The sequence below is a fragment of the Falco naumanni genome, chromosome 3 (assembly GCF_017639655.2).
Source record: "Falco naumanni isolate bFalNau1 chromosome 3, bFalNau1.pat, whole genome shotgun sequence".
NCBI lineage: Eukaryota > Metazoa > Chordata > Aves > Falconiformes > Falconidae > Falco > Falco naumanni.
Window position 1 is genome coordinate 18,116,771 of NC_054056.1, and position 23,387 is coordinate 18,140,157.

The following is a 23,387-nucleotide window of genomic DNA, read 5'->3' on the forward strand; positions in this document are numbered from 1 at the left end:
ATGAATATGTATGCTTCTGTGTAATAGGGATCTGCTTACTTAAGCCTTGGGTGTGCAAGTGAGGAGGAGCGATCCCCCTTGCAGCCGGAGCCCCGATAAACATGCCTGCTTGATAACCCTCCTTGAGTTGTAGAGTTTGATTCCGCACGTCAGCACCGATCAAGAAGGCTACAAAGACCTGTGCAGCACATGCCGAGTAGGAGATGGCCCCGTGTCCTGGTTTCAGCTGGGATGGAGTTAACTTTCTTCTTCGTAGCTAGTGAAGTGCTGTGTTTTGGCTATGATGTGAGAACAATGTTGGTAGCTGCACTGATGTTTTCGGTTGTTGCTGCCTGGCGTTTCTGCTAAGTCAAGGCCTTTTTGGTTTCTTGGGCCTTGCCAGCCAGAGTGCTGGAGGGGCACAAGAGACTGGGAAGGGACACAGCCAGGTCAGCTGACGTGAAGCAGCCACAGAGGTATTCCGTCCCGTGGGACGTCATGCTTGGTATAGAAACTTGGAGGGTTAGCTGGCGGGGGGATTCTTGCTCAGGGACTGGCTGGGCATCGGTCAGCGGGTGGTGAGCAGTTGTACTGTGCATCATTTCCTTTTTTTCCTTCTCCCTTCCTTTTGATTTTACCCTTTTCCCCCACCTTTCCATCCTAATCGTTATTGTTGTTGTTATTCTTCTTCTTGGTATTGTTACTGTTGTTCTTCACTCTTTCTTCTGTCTAAATTATTACATTGTTCTTATCTCAACCCTCCAGCTTTACATTGCTTTCTGGTTCTCCTCCCCACCCCTCCGGGTGGGGGGGAGTGCGCAAGTGGCTGCATGGCGTTTGGTTGCCGGTAGCGTTTGGTTGCCAGCCGGGGTTAAACCGCGACACAGGATGGAAATGAAGTCTGTGGCATATGTGGGGCTCGAAGGCAAGCTCCTTCCCCAAATCCTCAGCGCAACCCTTGGGTCTTTCTAGACGCGTCTGTCCTGGGTCATGAGAGTCCAGTTTCAGGGTCACTTGTGGCTCATCCACAAGCGCAGCGGGATCCCACCAGGAGCTGGCCAAAGACGTTCTGTGTTTCCAGCTCCTTTCCCCAAGCCCTCCAGGGCGTGGTGACCTGTGTTCCCTTCCTCCAGTGCAGCCTCCCCCTCCTCCCTGAGCAGGCCCACTTTCAGCCCTTTGCAGGGACTCTTTCCCTTTGTGCCCGCCTTGTCTGCCTGCAGCCTGCCTCGCTTGGCAGGTGCCGGGCGTGGAAGTCCTTGCCTCGCACAGGAGACTGACTTGAGCTGAAGCCTGGTTTGCTGTGAGCACCGAAACATTTTATTTCAAGCATGTGGTCAGCCTCATCAGGTGTGTGCATCCCGAGGCACGGGCGCAGGGCAGAGCAGCCCTTTGACGCTGAGGTGGCCTTTGCATCGGCAGGCATTGCCCCAAAGGAAACGGTGGTGGCACACTGCAGCCTGCCCTGCGTGCCGTTTGTCCTGCTGCTCACACCGTTTTTCCCCTTAGGTACTGCAGGAGCTCCTGCAGCCGGCTAAAGAAGTCCAGCAGCTTCTGGACTGGAAATGGGCAGGAGCCGCCCCACTGTGCTGCTGTGGGCCTTGGCCTCGCAACGGGGCTTGAGGTGGTGACAAAATGACTCCAAGCGCGTGCTGTTGGAGTAGCCCTCACTGCTGGGCGCAGGCCCATCTGTAGCAGGATCCAGTCGTAGAAGTGCTGAGTGGAGGTGTAAACTCCGGGCTGCCTGGCTCTGGCACAGCCTCTCCCCCAGCTGGTGACACCAACAAGCCAGAAGTAGTCTGCACTGCTGTCTTGGCAGACGAGAGGCCCACCGCTGTCCCCCTGCAGAGGAGGAGAGAGGACAAAGGGGTTGTTGGGTGGCCACCGTCAGCACGGGGGTTGGCTCCTTCTCTCTGACGGCACCTGCCGGAGCTGTGTTCCCTGCAGAGCGAGGCTGTGTCGAGCGAGCCTTGCCTGGGAAGGGCTGGTGGGCTTGTAAGGTGGGGCTGGCTCTCCTCACTGCACGGGGATGGTGGGTGTGTGGGAGAGAGCTGTGGCAGGCTTGGGATGGGGAGCCATGGTCTGCCAAGAACACTAGGAGGGCTTTCTGGGCAGAGCGCCATGCCTCTGGGACAAGAGGGGCACTGGGCAGGGGCCTGCCGATGGGGAAGGGGGTATAAGCCCCCCCGGCGGTGGGGACCTGAAGTGGGAGGGGCACTGGCCAGGCCAAGCACATGCCGGGCCATGTTGGCGTAGTTGCGTGTGGCGGGGCTGCCTGTGCTATGGGGCTTGGCTCGTAGCACGCTCCTACCTGGCAGGTGTCAATGCCGCCCTGCGGATAGCCAGCACAGACGTTGTGCGTGTGGATGGCCCCTCTGTACCACCGGCTGCTGTTACAGACGTTGACATCAATGAGGCGGACCTGGGCCTCCTGCAGCACATCCGTTGATCGTCCAGCTGTGAGCACAGGAAGGAATTAGCAAGCAGCAGCTCACTGGCACTTCTCCTCCCCTGCCTGGCGGAATCCCTTGCCTCGCCCCGCGCTTGGCTTTGCATCCTGAGAGGCGTTATAGCGGCATTTCCCTTCCGCCTTGCTCTGGGGAAAGGGCTCAGGCCCATCTCTCAAGAGGCATACGTCCCCGCAGCCTGACTGGGGCTCTGGCCTCTGCTGTCAGGAAGCCCAAGCAATGGCCCCGAGCGTGCCAAGCTTGCGCTCGGCACACGAGTACTTCCGCGGTACTCACATCTTGCAGTCGTGGCACCCCAGCCGCTGATGTAGCAGTTTTTCAGCTGCGAGACTCTCAGCGAGGCATCGGGCACGCAGGCAAGCTGAACGTAGGCGTTGCACTGCACAGGCTGGTCCAGCTCCAGCAAGGCAATGTCGTTGCTCTGCGTGATGTTACTGTAGCCTTGGTGAAGGAGCAGCCGCTTGATGTTGCGCACCTGGGCCTCAGGGCCCAGCTGAGTCAGCCGGGTGGCACCGATCACCACGCGCCACATGGTGATGTAGCTGGAAGGCAAATGGGGAGAGGACTCAGAGGGAGCACAGCCACGTGCTGCAGCAGCCCAGCAGTTGCCCTGCCTTCCTGCTTGCCAGAGGGAGAGAGGATAGCAGCGCTCGGGAGGGTGGGACTGGCCTCGTGTGCCTCAGGCTCAAGGAGCACCCAGGCCCTGGGCGTCCTGCGAGGAAACGGGGCGGGAGTAGCCCGTGCTGCTGCGCACGGGGCAAGCGCTAGTGTTGTGGGGCTATGCGCGTTCCCGGCGACGCCTTACCTGGCCTCGATGAAGCAGTGGGCTGCTGTCAGGACCCACTGTGCGCTGATGAGGGAGCCTCCGCAGGTATGACCCGTGCCCGCTTGCCAGGGGTTCTGGATGCTGACGATCCAGGGCCAGGCCCCTGCCTGGGCATCTGTGCCACCCACAACGCGCGACATGCCATATGGAAAAGCCGTGGGCCGGAGCCCGCAGGTCCCTCTGTAAAGAGAAACTCCTTAGTGTCCTGCTGGATGGCTGGCACCCCTACGGCTCACGGTCAGCCGTCTTCCCTCCCCACAAGGCGCTGCCTGGCCAGCAGGGCTGGGGAAGCCTGTGGGGCACGCGTGTGTCCACACCCAGCCTCTTTCTGCTTTAGCCCCGTAGGTGAGTACTGCCAACAGCCTGCGTGCTGGCAAGGAAATGAGCCTCCCACACTGGCTGCCCTCCAGCCAAGCCCACAAGGGCTTGCCCAAGCTCCCTCCCAGAGCCTCGGGCCACTTACCCACAGCTGTCCCATGTGCCGTACGCAGGACAGCACATGGCCAGCAGGACGAGGAGGAGGAGCAGCAAATCCATCCCTGCCAGTGACACGTGGCAGCTGCAAGGAGGAGGGCTTGTCACCGCCAGTGCAGCCGCCAACATACTGCCCCCTGAACTCGCGTTGCCCAGGATGCCCTTGGCCCCGGGGGGTGATGTCACAGAGTGGCTGGTTGCCACGGGGCTGGGCGTGGTGGCATCTGCGGGGAGGGGGGGCAACAGGAGGGGTTCCAAGCAGGACGGGAGGCAGGAGCTGGGATCGCACAGCCCCCACAGAGCCCCGCGGAATGCTCCCTTTGCGCGATGAGGGTGGGCAGGCCCCGTGGCAGGCAGCAGCGCCTGGCTCCCGGCTCTGCCTGCTAACAGCTCACAGGAAAAACCAAGCGTGGCGTCGCTACCTCTTTGCAAAGGTCACTGCCGCCCTGCTCTCGGCAGCCCTTTGCCACCTGCTCCTTCCCAATAAAGAGACACACAACAGAGAACGCAACCACTAGAGGCAGCACGCGCGTGCTTGGCTCTTGAAGAGACACTCTTTTGATGGTCGTGGCAGGCAAGCAGTGACGGGCAAGCCAAAGAAGCCAAGCCTAGCCCAGCAGTGCCAACCTTCCTGCACGCAGCACAGGGAAAGGCACACGCAGCACAGTCCTCGCTGGCTATGTCAGCCACAGCAACGCCCTCTGGCAGGCTTCGTGTCCCTGCTCTCTCTGGGTTGGATTGCGGTTCTGGACCAACACTGAAGAGGGCAGTTGTGGCACCTGCTACGCACGGCCGAGGACATACAATCAGAACGCCAAAGAAGGCGCCTTCGAAGTCCAATGCTGTAAAACAGACATTAGAATCACCTGTCGCTGTTAACAAAGCGGGAGGATTAGGCAGCACCGGGTGTTGGTCAATCGCTATTTGATTAACAGCCCTTAGATGTTGTACTACATGCTGCTCCTGGGCATGTGGCTTTGCAACAACCCCTGTTTTAGGCAATTATGACTTCTAGGCTCCAGTCCGAGCCAGGATTCCAACTTCATAGGGTACTGGTTTTGTCTTAGCGGCTTCGCTCCCGGTTTCAATTCCACACTTCCTGGTGCTGCTGGGCTGAGCAACCCCCTGGCCCAAGGCAGCTGCTGCCGTGTGGACACAAGCTCTGCCACCTAGGAGGGTCCCAGTGTGCAGGGCTTTTCGGATGGCAGCAAGGCGGTCACAGGCCATGACGCTCAGAAGTAAAGACTCTGCACGGAGAGAGTTCAAGCTGAAAATCATTCGGTAAATATGCAGACCTTGCAACTGGTGCTTCAGCACTTGTGTTTAACGGACTGACTAACAAGGACACTACGGTCTGCACGTGTCGATACCGATCGACTAGCTACGTTGTAAGCAAGAACTATGTTGTCTGCAAGATGTACGAGCCGGGAAGAGAACCAGTGCAACCTGGTTCTGCGCTTGCTGGTGTGGACTCCTCAGCACTGCGCGCCAAAGGGAAAAGTACATCCTGAGGAAGGGTGCGAGCCTTCCTCCCAGAGAGCCCAGCCCAGGACCAGCAGGTGTCAACGCACCCGCGCCAGAGTGAGGAGGCTTATGATACTGAGTTCCTGGACCGAATGGTAATAACCCCGCCTTTTCTTGGGAATCTAATGAATACGTATGCTTCTGTGTAATAGGGATCTGCTTACTTAAGCCTTGGGTGTGCAAGTGAGGAGGAGCGATCCCCCTTGCAGCCGGAGCCCCGATAAACATGCCTGCTTGATAACCCTCCTTGAGTTGTAGAGTTTGATTCCGCACGTCAGCACCGATCAAGAAGGCTACAAAGACCTGTGCAGCACATGCCGAGTAGGAGATGGCCCCGTGTCCTGGTTTCAGCTGGGATGGAGTTAACTTTCTTCTTCGTAGCTAGTGAAGTGCTGTGTTTTGGCTATGATGTGAGAACAATGTTGGTAGCTGCACTGATGTTTTCGGTTGTTGCTGCCTGGCGTTTCTGCTAAGTCAAGGCCTTTTTGGTTTCTTGGGCCTTGCCAGCCAGAGTGCTGGAGGGGCACAAGAGACTGGGAAGGGACACAGCCAGGTCAGCTGACATGAAGCAGCCACAGAGGTATTCCGTCCCGTGGGACGTCATGCTTGGTATAGAAACTTGGAGGGTTAGCTGGCGGGGGGATTCTTGCTCAGGGACTGGCTGGGCATCGGTCAGCGGGTGGTGAGCAGTTGTACTGTGTATCATTTCCTTTTTTTCCTTCTCCCTTCCTTTTGATTTTACCCTTTTCCCCCACCTTTCCATCCTAATTGTTATTGTTGTTGTTGTTGTTATTGTTGTTGTTTTTATTCTTCTTCTTGGTATTGTTACTGTTGTTCTTCACTCTTTCTTCTGTCTAAATTATTACATTGTTCTTATCTCAACCCTCCAGCTTTACATTGCTTTCTGGTTCTCCTCCCCACCCCTCCAGGTGGGGGGGAGTGCGCAAGTGGCTGCATGGCGTTTGGTTGCCGGTAGCGTTTGGTTGCCAGCCGGGGTTAAACCGCGACACAGGATGGAAATGAAGTCTGTGGCATATGTGGGGCTCGAAGGCAAGCTCCTTCCCCAAATCCTCAGCGCAACCCTTGGGTCTTTCTAGACGCGTCTGTCCTGGGTCATGAGAGTCCAGTTTCAGGGTCACTTGTGGCTCATCCACAAGCGCAGCGGGATCCCACCAGGAGCTGGCCAAAGACGTTCTGTGTTTCCAGCTCCTTTCCCCAAGCCCTCCAGGGCGTGGTGACCTGTGTTCCCTTCCTCCAGTGCAGCCTCCCCCTCCTCCCTGAGCAGGCCCACTTTCAGCCCTTTGCAGGGACTCTTTCCCTTTGTGCCCGCCTTGTCTGCCTGCAGCCTGCCTCGCTTGGCAGGTGCCGGGCGTGGAAGTCCTTGCCTCGCACAGGAGACTGACTTGAGCTGAAGCCTGGTTTGCTGTGAGCACCGAAACATTTTATTTCAAGCATGTGGTCAGCCTCATCAGGTGTGTGCATCCCGAGGCACGGGCGCAGGGCAGAGCAGCCCTTTGATGCTGAGGGGGCCTTTGCATCGGCAGGCATTGCCCCAAAGGAAACGGTGGTGGCACACTGCAGCCTGCCCTGCGTGCCGTTTGTCCTGCTGCTCACACCGTTTTTCCCCTTAGGTACTGCAGGAGCTCCTGCAGCCGGCTAAAGAAGTCCAGCAGCTTCTGGACTGGAAATGGGCAGGAGCCGCCCCACTGTGCTGCTGTGGGCCTTGGCCTCGCAACGGGGCTTGACGTGGTGACAAAATGACTCCAAGCGCGTGCTGTTGGAGTAGCCCTCACTGCTGGGCGCAGGCCCATCTGTAGCAGGATCCAGTCGTAGAAGTGCTGAGTGGAGGTGTAGACTCCGGGCTGCCTGGCTCTGGCACAGCCTCTCCCCCAGCTGGTGACACCAACAAGCCAGAAGTAGTCTGCACTGCTGTCTTGGCAGACGAGAGGCCCACCGCTGTCCCCCTGCAGAGGAGGAGAGAGGACAAAGGGGTTGCTGGGTGGCCACCGTCAGCACGGGGGTTGGCTCCTTCTCTCTGACGGCACCTGCCGGAGCTGTGTTCCCTGCAGAGCGAGGCTGTGTCGAGCGAGCCTTGCCTGGGAAGGGCTGGTGGGCTTGTAAGGTGGGGCTGGCTCTCCTCACTGCACGGGGATGGTGGGTGTGTGGGAGAGAGCTGTGGCAGGCTTGGCATGGGGAGCCATGGGCTGCCAAGAACACTAGGAGGGCTTTCTGGGCAGAGTGCCATGCCTCTGGGACAAGAGGGGCGCTGGGCAGGGGCCTGCCGATGGGGAAGGGGGTATAAGCCCCCCCGGCGGTGGGGACCTGAAGTGGGAGGGGCACTGGCCAGGCCAAGCACATGCCGGGCCATGTTGGCGTCGTTGCGTGTGGCGGGGCTGCCTGTGCTACGGGGCTTGGCTCGTAGCACGCTCCTACCTGGCAGGTGTCAATGCCGCCCTGCGGATAGCCAGCACAGACGTTGTGCGTGTGGATGGCCCCTCTGTACCACCGGCTGCTGTTACAGACGTTGACATCAATGAGGCGGACCTGGGCCTCCTGCAGCACATCCGTTGATCGTCCAGCTGTGAGCACAGGAAGGAATTAGCAAGCAGCAGCTCACTGGCACTTCTCCTCCCCTGCCTGGCGGAATCCCTTGCCTCGCCCGCGCTTGGCTTTGCATCCTGAGAGGCGTTATAGCGGCATTTCCCTTCCGCCTTGCTCTGGGGAAAGGGCTCAGGTCCATCTCTCAAGAGGCATACGTCCCCGCAGCCTGGCTGGGGCTCTGGCCTCTGCTGTCAGGAAGCCCAAGCAATGGCCCCGAGCGTGCCAAGCTTGCGCTCGGCACACGAGTACTTCCGCGGTACTCACATCTTGCAGTCGTGGCACCCCAGCCGCTGATGTAGCAGTTTTTCAGCTGCGAGACTCTCAGAGAGGCATCGGGCACGCAGGCAAGCTGAACGTAGGCGTTGCACTGCACAGGCTGGTCCAGCTCCAGCAAGGCAATGTCGTTCCTCTGCGTGATGTTACTGTAGCCTTGGTGAAGGAGTAGCCGCTTGATGTTGCGCACCTGGGCCTCAGGGCCCAGCTGAGTCAGCCGGGTGGCACCGATCACCACGCGCCACATGGTGATGTAGCTGGAAGGCAAATGGGGAGAGGACTCAGAGGGAGCACAGCCACGTGCTGCAGCAGCCCAGCAGTTGCCCTGCCTTCTGCTTGCCGAGGGAGAGAGGAGAGCAGCGCTCGGGAGGGTGGGACTGGCCTCGTGTGCCTCAGGCTCAAGGAGCACCCAGGCCCTGGGCGTCCTGCGAGGAAACGGGGCGGGAGTAGCCCGTGCTGCTGCGCACGGGGCAAGCGCTAGTGTTGTGGGGCTATGCGCGTTCCCGGCGACGCCTTACCTGGCCTCGATGAAGCAGTGGGCTGCTGTCAGGACCCACTGTGCGCTGATGAGGGAGCCTCCGCAGGTATGACCCGTGCCCGCTTGCCAGGGGTTCTGGATGCTGACGATCCAGGGCCAGGCCCCTGCCTGGGCATCTGTGCCACCCACAACGCGCGACATGCCATATGGAAAAGCCGTGGGCCGGAGCCCGCAGGTCCCTCTGTAAAGAGAAACTCCTTAGTCTCCTGCTGGATGGCTGGCACCCCTACGGCTCACGGTCAGCCGTCTTCCCTCCCCACAAGGCGCTGCCTGGCCAGCAGGGCTGGGGAAGCCTGTGGGGCACGCGTGTGTCCACACCCTGCCTCTTTCTGCTTTAGCCCCGTAGGTGAGTACTGCCAACAGCCTGCGTGCTGGCAAGGAAATGAGCCTCCCACACTGGCTGCCCTCCAGCCAAGCCCACAAGGGCTTGCCCAAGCTCCCTCCCAGAGCCTCGGGCCACTTACCCACAGCTGTCCCATGTGCCGTACGCAGGACAGCACATGGCCAGCAGGACGAGGAGGAGGAGCAGCAAATCCATCCCTGCCAGTGACACGTGGCAGCTGCAAGGAGGAGGGCTTGTCACCGCCAGTGCAGCCGCCAACATACTGCCCCCTGAACTCGCGTTGCCCAGGATGCCCTTGGCCCCGGGGGTGATGTCACAGAGTGGCTGGTTGCCACGGGGCTGGGCGTGGTGGCCTCTGCGGGGAGGGGGGGCAACAGGAGGGGTTCCAAGCAGGACGGGAGGCAGGAGCTGGGATCGCACAGCCCCCACAGAGCCCCGCGGAATGCTCCCTTTGCGCGATGAGGGTGGGCAGGCCCCGTGGCAGGCAGCAGCGCCTGGCTCCCGGCTCTGCCTGCTAACAGCTCACAGGAAAAACCAAGCGTGGCGTCGCTACCTCTTTGCGAAGGTCACTGCCGCCCTGCTCTCGGCAGCCCTTTGCTACCTGCTCCTTCTCAATAAAGAGACACACAACAGAGAACGCAACCACTAGAGGCAGCACGCGCGTGCTTGGCTCTTGAAGAGACACTCTTTTGATGGTCGTGGCAGGCAAGCAGTGACGGGCAAGCCAAAGAAGCCAAGCCTAGCCCAGCAGTGCCAACCTTCCTGCACGCAGCACAGGGAAAGGCACACGCAGCACAGTCCTCGCTGGCTATGTCAGCCACAGCAACGCCCTCTGGCAGGCTTCGTCTCCCTGCTCTCTCTGGGTTGGATTGCGGTTCTGGACCAACACTGAAGAGGGCAGTTGTGGCACCTGCTACGCACGGCCGAGGACATACAATCAGAACGCCAAAGAAGGCGCCTTCGAAGTCCAATGCTGTAAAACAGACATTAGAATCACCTGTCGCTGTTAACAAAGCAGGAGGATTAGGCAGCACCGGGTGTTGGTCAATCGCTATTTGATTAACAGCCCTTAGATGTTGTACTACATGCTGCTCCTGGGCATGTGGCTTTGCAACAACCCCTGTTTTAGGCAATTATGACTTCTAGGCTCCAGTCCGAGCCAGGATTCCAACTTCATAGGGTACTGGTTTTGTCTTAGCGGCTTCGCTCCTGGTTTCAATTCCACACTTCCTGGTGCTGCTGGGCTGAGCAACCCCCTGGCCCAAGGCAGCTGCTGCCGTGTGGACACAAGCTCTGCCACCTAGGAGGGTCCCAGTGTGCAGGGCTTTTCGGATGGCAGCAAGGCGGTCACAGGCCATGACGCTCAGAAGTAAAGACTCTGCACGGAGAGAGTTCAAGCTGAAAATCATTCGGTAAATATGCAGACCTTGCAACTGGTGCTTCAGCACTTGTGTTTAATGGACTGACTAACAAGGACACTACGGTCTGCACGTGTCGATACCGATCGACTAGCTACGTTGTAAGCAAGAACTATGTTGTCTGCAAGATGTACGAGCCGGGAAGAGAACCAGTACAACCTGGCTCTGCGCTTGCTGGCGTGGACTCCTCAGCACTGCGCGCCAAAGGGAAAAGTACATCCTGAGGAAGGGTGCGAGCCTTCCTCCCAGAGAGCCCAGCCCAGGACCAGCAGGTGTCAACGCACCCGCGCCAGAGTGAGGAGGCTTATGATACTGAGTTCCTGGACCGAATGGTAATAACCCCCGCCTTTTCTTGGGAATCTAATGAATACGTATGCTTCTGTGTAATAGGGATCTGCTTACTTAAGCCCTGGGTGTGCAAGTGAGGAGGAGCGATCCCCCTTGCAGCCGGAGCCCCGATAAACATGCCTGCTTGATAACCCTCCTTGAGTTGTAGAGTTTGATTCCGCACGTCAGCACCGATCAAGAAGGCTACAAAGACCTGTGCAGCACATGCCGAGTAGGAGATGGCCCCGTGTCCTGGTTTCAGCTGGGATGGAGTTAACTTTCTTCTTCGTAGCTAGTGAAGTGCTGTGTTTTGGCTATGATGTGAGAACAATGTTGGTAGCTGCACTGATGTTTTCGGTTGTTGCTGCCTGGCGTTTCTGCTAAGTCAAGGCCTTTTTGGTTTCTTGGGCCTTGCCAGCCAGAGTGCTGGAGGGGCACAAGAGACTGGGAAGGGACACAGCCAGGTCAGCTGACGTGAAGCAGCCACAGAGGTATTCCGTCCCGTGGGACGTCATGCTTGGTATAGAAACTTGGAGGGTTAGCTGGCGGGGGGATTCTTGCTCAGGGACTGGCTGGGCATCGGTCAGCGGGTGGTGAACAGTTGTACTGTGCATCATTTCCTTTTTTTTCCTTCTCCCTTCCTTTTGATTTTACCCTTTTCCCCCACCTTTCCATCCTAATTGTTATTGTTGTTGTTGTTGTTGTTGTTGTTGTTGTTGTTTTTATTCTTCTTCTTGGTATTGTTACTGTTGTTCTTCACTCTTTCTTCTGTCTAAATTATTACATTGTTCTTATCTCAACCCTCCAGCTTTACATTGCTTTCTGGTTCTCCTCCCCACCCCTCCGGGTGGGGGGGAGTGCGCAAGTGGCTGCGTGGCGTTTGGTTGCCGGTAGCGTTTGGTTGCCAGCCGGGGTTAAACCGCGACACAGGATGGAAATGAAGTCTGTGGCATATGTGGGGCTCGAAGGCAAGCTCCTTCCCCAAATCCTCAGCGCAACCCTTGGGTCTTTCTAGACGCGTCTGTCCTGGGTCATGAGAGTCCAGTTTCAGGGTCACTTGTGGCTCATCCACAAGCGCAGCGGGATCCCACCAGGAGCTGGCCAAAGACGTTCTGTGTTTCCAGCTCCTTTCCCCAAGCCCTCCAGGGCGTGGTGACCTGTGTTCCCTTCCTCCAGTGCAGCCTCCCCCTCCTCCCTGAGCAGGCCCACTTTCAGCCCTTTGCAGGGACTCTTTCCCTTTGTGCCCGCCTTGTCTGCCTGCAGCCTGCCTCGCTTGGCAGGTGCCGGGCGTGGAAGTCCTTGCCTCGCACAGGAGACTGACTTGAGCTGAAGCCTGGTTTGCTGTGAGCACCGAAACATTTTATTTCAAGCATGTGGTCAGCCTCATCAGGTGTGTGCATCCCGAGGCACGGGCGCAGGGCAGAGCAGCCCTTTGATGCTGAGGGGGCCTTTGCATCGGCAGGCATTGCCCCAAAGGAAACGGTGGTGGCACACTGCAGCCTGCCCTGCGTGCCGTTTGTCCTGCTGCTCACACCATTTTTCCCCTTAGGTACTGCAGGAGCTCCTGCAGCCGGCTAAAGAAGTCCAGCAGCTTCTGGACTGGAAATGGGCAGGAGCCACCCCACTGTGCTGCTGTGGGCCTTGGCCTCGCAACAGGGCTTGACGTGGTGACAAAATGACTCCAAGCGCGTGCTGTTGGAGTAGCCCTCACTGCTGGGCGCAGGCCCATCTGTAGCAGGATCCAGTCGTAGAAGTGCTGAGTGGAGGTGTAGACTCCGGGCTGCCTGGCTCTGGCACAGCCTCTCCCCCAGCTGGTGACACCAACAAGCCAGAAGTAGTCTGCACTGCTGTCTTGGCAGACGAGAGGCCCACCGCTGTCCCCCTGCAGAGGAGGAGAGAGGACAAAGGGGTTGCTGGGTGGCCACCGTCAGCACGGGGGTTGGCTCCTTCTCTCTGACGGCACCTGCCGGAGCTGTGTTCCCTGCAGAGCGAGGCTGTGTCGAGCGAGCCTTGCCTGGGAAGGGGTGGTGGGCTTGTAAGGTGGGGCTGGCTCTCCTCACTGCACGGGGATGGTGGGTGTGTGGGAGAGAGCTGTGGCAGGCTTGGCATGGGGAGCCATGGGCTGCCAAGAACACTAGGAGGGCTTTCTGGGCAGAGTGCCATGCCTCTGGGACAAGAGGGGCGCTGGGCAGGGGCCTGCCGATGGGGAAGGGGGTATAAGCCCCCCCGGCGGTGGGGACCTGAAGTGGGAGGGGCACTGGCCAGGCCAAGCACATGCCGGGCCATGTTGGCGTCGTTGCGTGTGGCGGGGCTGCCTGTGCTACGGGGCTTGGCTCGTAGCACGCTCCTACCTGGCAGGTGTCAATGCCGCCCTGCGGATAGCCAGCACAGACGTTGTGCGTGTGGATGGCCCCTCTGTACCACCGGCTGCTGTTACAGACGTTGACATCAATGAGGCGGACCTGGGCCTCCTGCAGCACATCCGTTGATCGTCCAGCTGTGAGCACAGGAAGGAATTAGCAAGCAGCAGCTCACTGGCACTTCTCCTCCCCTGCCTGGCGGAATCCCTTGCCTCGCCCGCGCTTGGCTTTGCATCCTGAGAGGCGTTATAGCGGCATTTCCCTTCCGCCTTGCTCTGGGGAAAGGGCTCAGGCCCATCTCTCAAGAGGCATACGTCCCCGCAGCCTGACTCGGGCTCTGGCCTCTGCTGTCAGGAAGCCCAAGCAATGGCCCCGAGCGTGCCAAGCTTGCGCTCGGCACACGAGTACTTCCGCGGTACTCACATCTTGCAGTCGTGGCACCCCAGCCGCTGATGTAGCAGTTTTTCAGCTGCGAGACTCTCAGCGAGGCATCGGGCACGCAGGCAAGCTGAACGTAGGCGTTGCACTGCACAGGCTGGTCCAGCTCCAGCAAGGCAATGTCGTTCCTCTGCGTGATGTTACTGTAGCCTTGGTGAAGGAGCAGCCGCTTGATGTTGCGCACCTGGGCCTCAGGGCCCAGCTGAGTCAGCCGGGTGGCACCGATCACCACGTGCCACATGGTGATGTAGCTGGAAGGCAAATGGGGAGAGGACTCAGAGGGAGCACAGCCACGTGCTGCAGCAGCCCAGCAGTTGCCCTGCCTTCCGCTTGCCGAGGGAGAGAGGAGAGCAGCGCTCGGGAGGGTGGGACTGGCCTCGTGTGCCTCAGGCTCAAGGAGCACCCAGGCCCTGGGCGTCCTGCAAGGAAACGGGGCGGGAGTAGCCCGTGCTGCTGCGCACGGGGCAAGCGCTAGTGTTGTGGGGCTATGCGCGTTCCCGGCGACGCCTTACCTGGCCTCGATGAAGCAGTGGGCTGCTGTCAGGACCCACTGTGCGCTGATGAGGGAGCCTCCGCAGGTATGACCCGTGCCCGCTTGCCAGGGGTTCTGGATGCTGACGATCCAGGGCCAGGCCCCTGCCTGGGCATCTGTGCCACCCACAACGCGCGACATGCCATATGGAAAAGCCGTGGGCCGGAGCCCGCAGGTCCCCCTGTAAAGAGAAACTCCTTAGTGTCCTGCTGGATGGCTGGCACCCCTACGGCTCACGGTCAGCCGTCTTCCCTCCCCACAAGGCGCTGCCTGGCCAGCAGGGCTGGGGAAGCCTGTGGGGCACGCGTGTGTCCACACCCTGCCTCTTTCTGCTTTAGCCCCGTAGGTGAGTACTGCCAACAGCCTGCGTGCTGGCAAGGAAATGAGCCTCCCACACTGGCTGCCCTCCAGCCAAGCCCACAAGGGCTTGCCCAAGCTCCCTCCCAGAGCCTCGGGCCACTTACCCACAGCTGTCCCATGTGCCGTACGCAGGACAGCACATGGCCAGCAGGACGAGGAGGAGGAGCAGCAAATCCATCCCTGCCAGTGACACGTGGCAGCTGCAAGGAGGAGGGCTTGTCACCGCCAGTGCAGCCGCCAACATACTGCCCCCTGAACTCGCGTTGCCCAGGATGCCCTTGGCCCCGGGGGGTGATGTCACAGAGTGGCTGGTTGCCACGGGGCTGGGCGTGGTGGCCTCTGCGGGGAGGGGGGGCAACAGGAGGGGTTCCAAGCAGGACGGGAGGCAGGAGCTGGGATCGCACAGCCCCCACAGAGCCCCGCGGAATGCTCCCTTTGCGCGATGAGGGTGGGCAGGCCCCGTGGCAGGCAGCAGCGCCTGGCTCCCGGCTCTGCCTGCTAACAGCTCACAGGAAAAACCAAGCGTGGCGTCGCTACCTCTTTGCGAAGGTCACTGCCGCCCTGCTCTCGGCAGCCCTTTGCCACCTGCTCCTTCCCAATAAAGAGACACACAACAGAGAACGCAACCACTAGAGGCAGCACGCGCGTGCTTGGCTCTTGAAGAGACACTCTTTTGATGGTCGTGGCAGGCAAGCAATGACGGGCAAGCCAAAGAAGCCAAGCCTAGCCCAGCAGTGCCAACCTTCCTTCACGCAGCACAGGGAAAGGCACACGCAGCACATCTCTGGGTTGGATTGCGGTTCTGGACCAACACTGAAGAGGGCAGTTGTGGCACCTGCTACGCACGGCCGAGGACGTACAATCAGAACGCCAAAGAAGGCGCCTTCGAAGTCCAATGCTGTAAAACAGACATTAGAATCACCTGTCGCTGTTAACAAAGCGGGAGGATTAGGCAGCACCGGGTGTTGGTCAATCGCTATTTGATTAACAGCCCTTGTGGCCCTTTCTCTGCTTCCTAAGAACTCTTAAGGAAATTCTCAGATGCAAAGTAGTCAAAAGGTCCCACTGGTACATTTTGTGCAATCTGTCCGACACCAAGCACACCATCACCCTGGATCTGCAAAATGTAATTTTTAAATCATCTGTCACTAATCTGACAAAACTTTGTTTAAAAAGCTGGCATGGGAATGTCTAATTGTACGCAACACGCGGTCAGAAGTATGTGAGGGCATATGATTTTGATAAGTAGGTTTTGTAAATCACTAATATGTTGCAATTTTTTAGCTCATTTTAGTCCATGAAATGTTTCAACTGTAGGTGGCCTTGGCCTTGGCAGTTTTGAAGCGTGCCTTATTACAGAAGAGTTGGCTTACGGCTGTACCGGGGTTCAAACAGCCATCGAGGCGAACTCCCTAGGGGTCAGTTCTGTCATTTCTTACCGCCTTTAGACTAGAGTCTGTGCCCTTTAGAAAGATGGATTAATGGTCTAAATATTTTCTTTCAGCAAATGCCAGTAATCATTGCAGGAAATGAGCAGCAACAGAAAAAATACTTGGGAAGAATGACAGAGGAACCAATGATGTGTGTAAGTATAACTTAGGTGCATTGCAGACTGTTCCCAAATTGTATTAATTATGGTTTTGGTTGGGTTTTGTTTTTTTTAAAACACTGATATGTATTCACAGTGTAGCCTGTTTTGGTTTGTAAATAAACAGTGGCTTTTTCTGAAAGTCAAGGAATATTGAATTAAGTGCATTCAATAAGCAAACAGAAGGTAGTACCCGGAAAACCATGCTGAGTCACTTACCAAAAAGCAGTGCCTTTTATTTCCCTTTCAAGAGAAGGTGTGGGAGTCTAAGAAAAATGCAAGGTTTGTATGAGCACAGACTCCACTCAGATGGGCATTGATCTTAAATTTATGGATCTTAAACATTATACAGGCGCTCTCTGTTAAGGTAATAAAGATTCATGTGCAGTGTGTTAAAATCTGAACAAGTGAGCCTCATAAAATGAAGAGCACAGCAACCATAAAGTGTTACTCTGTGCTCTTATTTTCAGATTTGAAAGGTCTTTGGCTTCCATATCGGAGTTGTGAAGCATAAGGAAGTGATGGCTTATGAAAAGTTACAGAATGCGTCTGTTTACCATTAAAATTAAAAGACAATTGTAAGAATTATTATGGATTTATGAGGAAAATCGACCCCTACATGTTTGGATTCTTGTGCAGACCCTTGTTGGGCCTTTTGGATGCGTTCTGGGGTTTTCCACGCGGTTCACTTAAAACGTTTACAGATCAGTTTGGTGCACATAATTTGCAGTAATTTCTGGTTGCTTAAAAGTAGAACTTTATTCTTCAGGATTCTACGTTTTCTTTTCTTTTAGGCTTACTGTGTAACAGAGCCTGGAGCAGGCTCTGATGTGGTTGGTATAAAAGCCAAGGCTGAGAGGAAAGGAGATGAGTATGTCATTAATGGCCAGAAGATGTGGATCACAGTGGGAAAGCAAACTGGTGCGTTGACTTGCCACTGGCATTACGTTTTCTGTTGTTCTGTTCTGTCTTGGGGGAGGCGTGTGTCCTGTGTGCAACCCCCCAGGGAATGGGCTCTCAGTTGTGGCTGCTATCACACTCCTCAGGGAAGGGCAGCAACACTTAACTGTCACAGTACTCCAGAAGCTCGTGTTACAGGGGAACTGGCTTTGTGGGTGCGGTGGCCGACATCAGTTGCTTCTCATTGGACTAGAAACAGCCCTAGCTGTTAGTGAAGACAGAAAAGCTCCAGGCTTGTGCTTGTGCATTTTATTTTCTTAAGGGAAGATGCTTTCCAAGTGTCAAAGAGTGCAGGTGGTGCTCTGGTGTCTATGGAGGTGCTTTACAAGATGCACCTCTTGCATCATGTCTCACGTAAGATCATGCTCATCCCCAACACTAAATTCCTTCTAAATCCAGAGGGAAAGCTGTAAGGTTTTCTTTTCTCATTACTTCCTTGTTCAAGATAGAATGATCAAAGAGAAACTATCAGCTATCTCTTGATGTTACTGAACACCGTAAAGGTGATACACAACTCTTTAATTGATAACAGGAAAAAAACTATTTACAACTTCAAAGAGTAAAACCAAGATAGTAAAACCAAGAGGATAATCGAACATTTTGCATGCAATACTGTATTTCCCAAGCAAACATCTTTATCTGCGTGCTGGCAATTGGTTTCTTTTGTGTTATTTGTGAAGCTGATTGTAATATTAAGACTTACAACACACGGAAAATGTGGAGAACCTTTGCATGTTGATCTGAAGGAACTGAATTAAATCTTGACTTTTGCAGCAAGAGATGCATTGACACTTTTGCTCTCTTGCTCCCTCTCAGGGTTTTACTTTTTTGGAAGGGCCAAGAATAAAGGGTTGCTAACTTATTCAGTGGTTTATTTCCTGATACCAACACACACAAAACCAAAACCAACATTTAACGTGTGAGCTAAAAAAGTGTCTGATTGTTAATTGTGAGGATGAGCTGACTCCCCTCGTATTTGTTTTACACTAGGTATTTTTTGCTAGCTCGTACCAATCCAGATCCAAAAGTCCCCGCAAGCAAAGCCTTTACTGGATTCATCGTGGAAGCAAATAGCCCTGGAATCCAAATTGGAAGAAAGGTGAAGAGTGCATCTCTTATTTGACAAGCCAAGAATTTACTTCTAAACCAGTAATGCAAAAGAAGTAAAGAACAAGAATGTGCCATACATTGCAAGAATCCAGTGTAGCTGGACCTTTGTAAACTTTGCTTTTCAGGAAATGAATATGGGTCAGCGCTGCTCTGATACAAGGGGTATTGTCTTTGAAGACGTAAGAGTTCCAAAAGAAAATGTGTTAATAGCCGAGGGAGCTGGCTTTAAAATCGCAATGGGAGCTTTTGATAAGACCAGGCCACCCGTAAGTAGCAGAAATAAGTTACTTGCAAAGTACAGTAGGAATTTCTGATTTTCATTCTGTGCTATATTTAATTCAGGTAGCAGCTGGTGCTGTTGGGTTAGCAAAAAGAGCACTCGATGAAGCTACTAAATATGCTTTGGAGAGAAAAACCTTTGGGAAACCAATTGTTGAAGTAAGTTAAATATATAAAAACAAATACATCAAAAAGCTGTGTTTTGATACTAGATGTCCCACTGGTGAATTTTCGGTGTTCTTCCTTGATGCTTAGGATGTGTGAGTTGTTTTGTGCCTGCCATTTCTTGGGTTTTCAAGTATATAGGTCCGCACTGTCTGAGTAAATCTAGCTATGCAGGAACTCCTGGGATTCTTCCGTAACTTCTTGATGAAAATAGTAAAATCGTAAAGAAAACTCCACCCAAAATCCTGAAACTCCTGTACTGTCAGGACATACTTAAATTCTTCAAGTCTCATGCACAGGGATTTTCAGGGAAGGAAAAACACCTCTGTGAGGTATGTGAAACAAGACTCATGGTATTAATATGAATGGAAAACATGGCCAGTCACACTGCTTGTGAATAAACAACAAGCGACATAGAGATCTCACGAAAAGTAAAGCACAACTTCAGTACTTCATCCCTGTGACTTAAGTGGATTTAGAATTAACAACCTGTCTAACTCAGCATAGAGTTGAGAGCCTGATCCAGATTCTGTAGAACTCAAAGCTTCCTGAGCGTGTTGAATTTGCAGATTCAGAAGTATGAAGACCGTATTCTTGGATGTCATAGAATTTTAAGCCGGCAAAGTTAACTGGGTTTATTTCATCATTTACAGCACCAAGCGGTGTCTTTCATGCTTGCTGAAATGGCAATGAAAGTGGAACTGGCTAGGATGGCTTACCAAAGGGCTGCGTGGGAAGTCGATGCCGGTCGCAGGAATACCTACTATGCTTCCATCGCAAAAGCGTTCGCGGGTGACGTTGCAAACCAAGTAGCTACAGATGCAGTGCAGATTTTTGGAGGAAATTGATTTAATACTGAATATCCTGTAGAAAAACTAATGAGAGATGCTAAGATCTACCAGGTGAGTAAAAGAGGGAGTGATCTTCAGAGGAATGCATACATTTTATAGAAAAGAAACTAATGGCTACTGATTGAAATCATGATGTGAACATATGGAAAAAAAAATTGAGGGTGAGAGCAATAATCCTTCCATTCAAAGAAAGGGCATTCAAACGAGGCAGATTCTTACATACAAAACTCTTTGGGTTAGATCAACAACTTAACCTACATAAGACGACTGTAGTGGTGCGGTTTTTTTCTCATGTGGTAACTCTGAAATGCATGGACTCTTCATTTTAAAGCTTTTGCACTCTTAGAAAAAAAGCACTGTAGAAAAGAAGCATGGCTATTTTGATCACTTGCTTTGGTATTCTGTCAAGTGGAGATGCCTTACGTGTAACGCTGTTCTCTTCATCGCTTCTTGCGGTGCTCTAAACTGTCTGTCTGCCTGAGACTTTGGTATAAACTGGGCAGATTACTTCAGCTGAGATATTACCATCACTGAGTATCATGGATTCATGATCTTGCATATGCTGTATTAACAGAAGTGTGGCGCAGTCAGGAGCGATTAACCCTTCCTTTTTTTATTATTTTTGCCTTCTCCAAAAGAACAAAACATGCTCATATTTAGTCGTGTTTAGTCCATAGTCACCCATAATCCCCCGTTCTTTTTCTGCGGTATTATTACCAAGAAAATATTCCATGTCGTAAGTGTCCTCTTAGCATATACGATGCTGCAGTTCTTTATCCAGCAAGACTGACTGATGTTTAGCAAACTCAGTAATCTTTATTGGAGCAATTTGCCACAGCAAGCTTCAGCAGAACTGGGAGCTGAAATGCTTTAAACCACTGAACTGTGTTGCCCTTGAATCACATTGCACTGTACCGTTGGAGTCCGTGGCTGCCTTTCTGCGTTACACCTACATACGTCTTCGGTCGTGTAGCTCTGACTTGGCTGTCAGCAAGCCAAATAGATCAGGGGCAAGACACAGAATGTTTCTAGAGGAAAACGCAAGAACGCCTGGTTAAAAAAAAGGTAAAAAAATAATGTGTTGAAGGGAGTACTAGTGAAGGAGCAGTGGTAATAAATGGATGAATCTGAATATTTGCTGTGGCCTTGAAAGGCTAGTCAAAGAAAATACAACACTTGCAGCCCAGGTCACCTCCCTGCCTCCACCCTCACTTTCAAAACCGAGATGATGTATTTGCTTCCCCAGAGAATCCATTTTCCCCATCCTTCATCCGCTATGTCTGTTAAGTTTGTGAGAACCTTACAGAGTTTTGATGAGAGCATCTGGGAACACAAGACTCTCTCTCAAGATCTTGTATGTGGTTTATTGCATTTAGCCCACTGTAGTTAATCAAAGCACGCTCAAATTTTCTTCAGTTTTCTCTCTCTTTCTGCACGTCCTAATCCACTGTGGATTTGTGCTATGAAGGTTGACAAGTGTAGAAAGATCTGTGAAAATATTTTACAAAAATGATCAATCTTGCAATTCTTCTTTTCAGATTTATGAAGGGACTGCTCAGATTCAAAGGATGATCATAGCTCGTGAACACGTTGCCAAATACAAAGCTTAAAGAAACCTACCAAGCACATCTGCCTCTACTGTAGTGTTCTGTGCTCTCACGGAAGAGGATTTTAGTGCATTTCTCAATACAATTAAAGGCGTGCATAAACCCCTTTTCCTGAAATCTTTTTGTGTACGTGATTAAGCACTGCTTCTGTACTCCCTGCCCATTCCCTCGCTTCATTTCTTCTAACAAACCTGGTGTTTTCTAAACATTTCTGAATTCCAAAGTGATCGGTTGTCCTCTTCCCCCACTCTCTTTCAGTCAGACCTTTGGCTTTTGGCAGGAGGAGAGGTAAAAAACAGCCCTGTAAAATTTATGTGATCAAAAAAGTGAACAAAATGATTATTTTTTTCTCTTTTTGGGTCTGTGAAGGCATTCAGCATGTAACGAGGAACATCATTTTCGGGGTATTTCCGTATTGTTTATAATGATACAGATTCGCTCCCAGTCTTTTATCACTGGGGTTTGGGTGGCTATCATAGTAATAAATCTCAGGGAAGCCGTAAAAAGCGATTCTGCTTCCTCAGGAACACCATGCTGCTGCAGCACATGGTCTCTAGGTCACCACTTCCTAAAATAAATATGCTAACGCTTTAGTTCTGTGGCCTTCAGAAACTTTCATCTTAAAAAAAAAGACAGTGAATACATACTGGCTTCTTTCAGTACCATACATTCTTGTCAATTACAAGACAGATTGGTGTTTTTCTCAAACAGTGGCTCTAATTACTACTTGCAGATCCTCTGAATTTTACAGACACTTATGAGCCAGCGTGAACAAACAGTAGCTTTTGTTTTCATCGGGCTTCTTTTCAGTGACTTAATCATCTGATTCACCTGAATCTGCAGCAAAGACAGAAACTGTCATTCAGTGCGGTTCATCTCTGTGCCTGAGAGGAAGTTACTTGTTTTCTTGTGCCTTAAGCAACACTTGTTTATGGATGAGTGGCAAGTACAGCTCTTGAGAAATACAGGTACGCATTTTTTTATCACCGTGGGGAAAAAAAGAAGGATGAGCATTCAGTTTTAAACATGTTTTCATTTGAACTGATCCTGTGCAAAAGAACCTGTAGGAAACGGCCTTATTTTCAGGTATAACAATGCTGTTCTAAACTTGGATGTTCTAAACCCCAAATGGCCAAATAGAGTAAAGGGCAAGAAATGAGAACCTCACAACACCATGTTTTTTCACTGTAAAATTAGATGATCAAGATGTTGCTTCTGACAGCCGTTGCTGCACTCTAATAAAAATGTACTTATAAGCAGAGAGGTGCAGTTGCTTTTATTCACTTTGCTTGTCAAACCATTCAAATTGTATTTCAGGTAAGTTGTCCTGTGTCTGAGGTATGCTAACAGCTGTCCTGCAGGTCTCGCTGTGCTACAGCCCGTGGAGCTGAACAGCCCTTCCAGGTCAGCAATACCACGTGCTGCTGTCTGCACGTGTGTCAGATTTAAGGATTTAGACAGTACCCAGTAGCAGTAAGAGTATCGGCTTATTAGCGAAAATGGCCTCTTTCACTATTAACACTTCTGAACCCAGCAGATGTTTCATTAGGATGATACGAGTGAAGAATGCCTTTTAACATCACCTTAATTTCAAACCCAGTATATTTAAACCTGTTGCTCCTTTTCATCAGAATATTCACTTGACTACATTTCCTGAGGAGGAGGAGGAAGTTCTGTGAGGGTTTTTGTGTTTGTTTTTTGTTTGTTTTAACCTGGATAGGCCCTTCTTTCAGCACTGGCACAATGCACCTTCCCCAGACTTCTTGGGGATATCGCTTAGCACTGGCAAGGTCACGCATGGAGTGCTGGGATTCCCCTGTACAAGAGAGGACATCCTGGAGACAGACCGGGGACGGGCCGCCGTGGTGGAGGGTTTGGAAGATGAGGAAAGGCTGAGAGCTGGAGCTGTTTAGCCTGGACAAGAGAAGGCTCAGGGGGATGCGAGCTACGTGCGTGAACACCTCATGGGATGGAAGCATAGGCAGCCAGGCGCTCCTGGCAAGGAAGCGTCATTAGGGTCTGCAGCACGAGTCTGATGAGGAGCAGCTGAGAGAACTGGGGGTGTTCAGCCTGGAGAGGAGGGGACTCGGGGGGCAGGGACACACCTTACTGCTCCCCACAACTGCCTGACAGGAGGCTGTAGCGAGGTGGGGGTCGGCCTCTTCTCCCAGATTAACAGGTCACAGGACAAGAGGAAACAGCCTCAAGTTACAACAGGGGAGGTTTACATTGGGTATTACTAATAAAAGAATAAAAAAATTGCTTTGCTGAAAGGGTGGTCAAGCACTGGAACAGGTTGCCCGGGCAAGTGCTGGAATCACCGTCCCTGAGGGCATTTAGAAAATGTGTAGATGTGGTGCCAACATCCC

The 23,387-nt window shown here is 53.3% G+C and overlaps 4 protein-coding genes across 4 annotated transcripts; 1 reads left to right on the forward strand and 3 right to left on the reverse strand.

The window, feature by feature from the left end:
- Positions 1-820: 820 nt before the first annotated feature.
- Positions 821-3,579, reverse strand: LOC121084399 (acrosin-like). Its single transcript, XM_040585787.1, has 4 exons — positions 3,250-3,579; positions 2,721-2,986; positions 2,288-2,433; positions 821-1,818 (listed from the first exon to the last, which is right to left on the reverse strand). The coding sequence occupies exons 1-4, from the start codon at positions 3,408-3,410 to the stop codon at positions 1,465-1,467; spliced, it is 927 nt and encodes a 308-aa protein (XP_040441721.1). The 5' UTR covers positions 3,411-3,579; the 3' UTR covers positions 821-1,464.
- A 3,222-nt stretch (positions 3,580-6,801) lies between these two features.
- LOC121084407 (acrosin-like) lies at positions 6,802-9,856 on the reverse strand. The gene is made up of 4 exons (XM_040585793.1): positions 8,661-9,856; positions 8,134-8,399; positions 7,702-7,847; positions 6,802-7,232 (listed from the first exon to the last, which is right to left on the reverse strand). Exons 1-4 carry the CDS (start codon positions 8,819-8,821, stop codon positions 6,879-6,881), a joined length of 927 nt encoding a protein of 308 aa, XP_040441727.1. The 5' UTR covers positions 8,822-9,856; the 3' UTR covers positions 6,802-6,878.
- A 2,440-nt stretch (positions 9,857-12,296) lies between these two features.
- On the reverse strand, positions 12,297-14,743 carry LOC121084363 (acrosin-like). Its single transcript, XM_040585724.1, has 5 exons — positions 14,563-14,743; positions 14,079-14,279; positions 13,552-13,817; positions 13,120-13,265; positions 12,297-12,650 (listed from the first exon to the last, which is right to left on the reverse strand). The coding sequence occupies exons 1-5, from the start codon at positions 14,700-14,702 to the stop codon at positions 12,297-12,299; spliced, it is 1,107 nt and encodes a 368-aa protein (XP_040441658.1). The 5' UTR covers positions 14,703-14,743.
- Positions 14,744-15,154: 411 nt separating this feature from the next.
- LOC121084364 (medium-chain specific acyl-CoA dehydrogenase, mitochondrial-like) lies at positions 15,155-22,279 on the forward strand. Its single transcript, XM_040585725.1, is given in 10 exon segments — positions 15,155-15,314; positions 15,776-15,876; positions 15,963-16,043; positions 16,841-16,949; positions 16,952-16,967; positions 17,997-18,105; positions 18,242-18,382; positions 18,459-18,554; positions 19,214-19,462; positions 20,950-22,279. Coding segments are annotated over 10 exon segments (1,134 nt in total). The 3' UTR covers positions 21,022-22,279.
- The last annotated feature ends 1,108 nt before the right edge of the window (positions 22,280-23,387 follow it).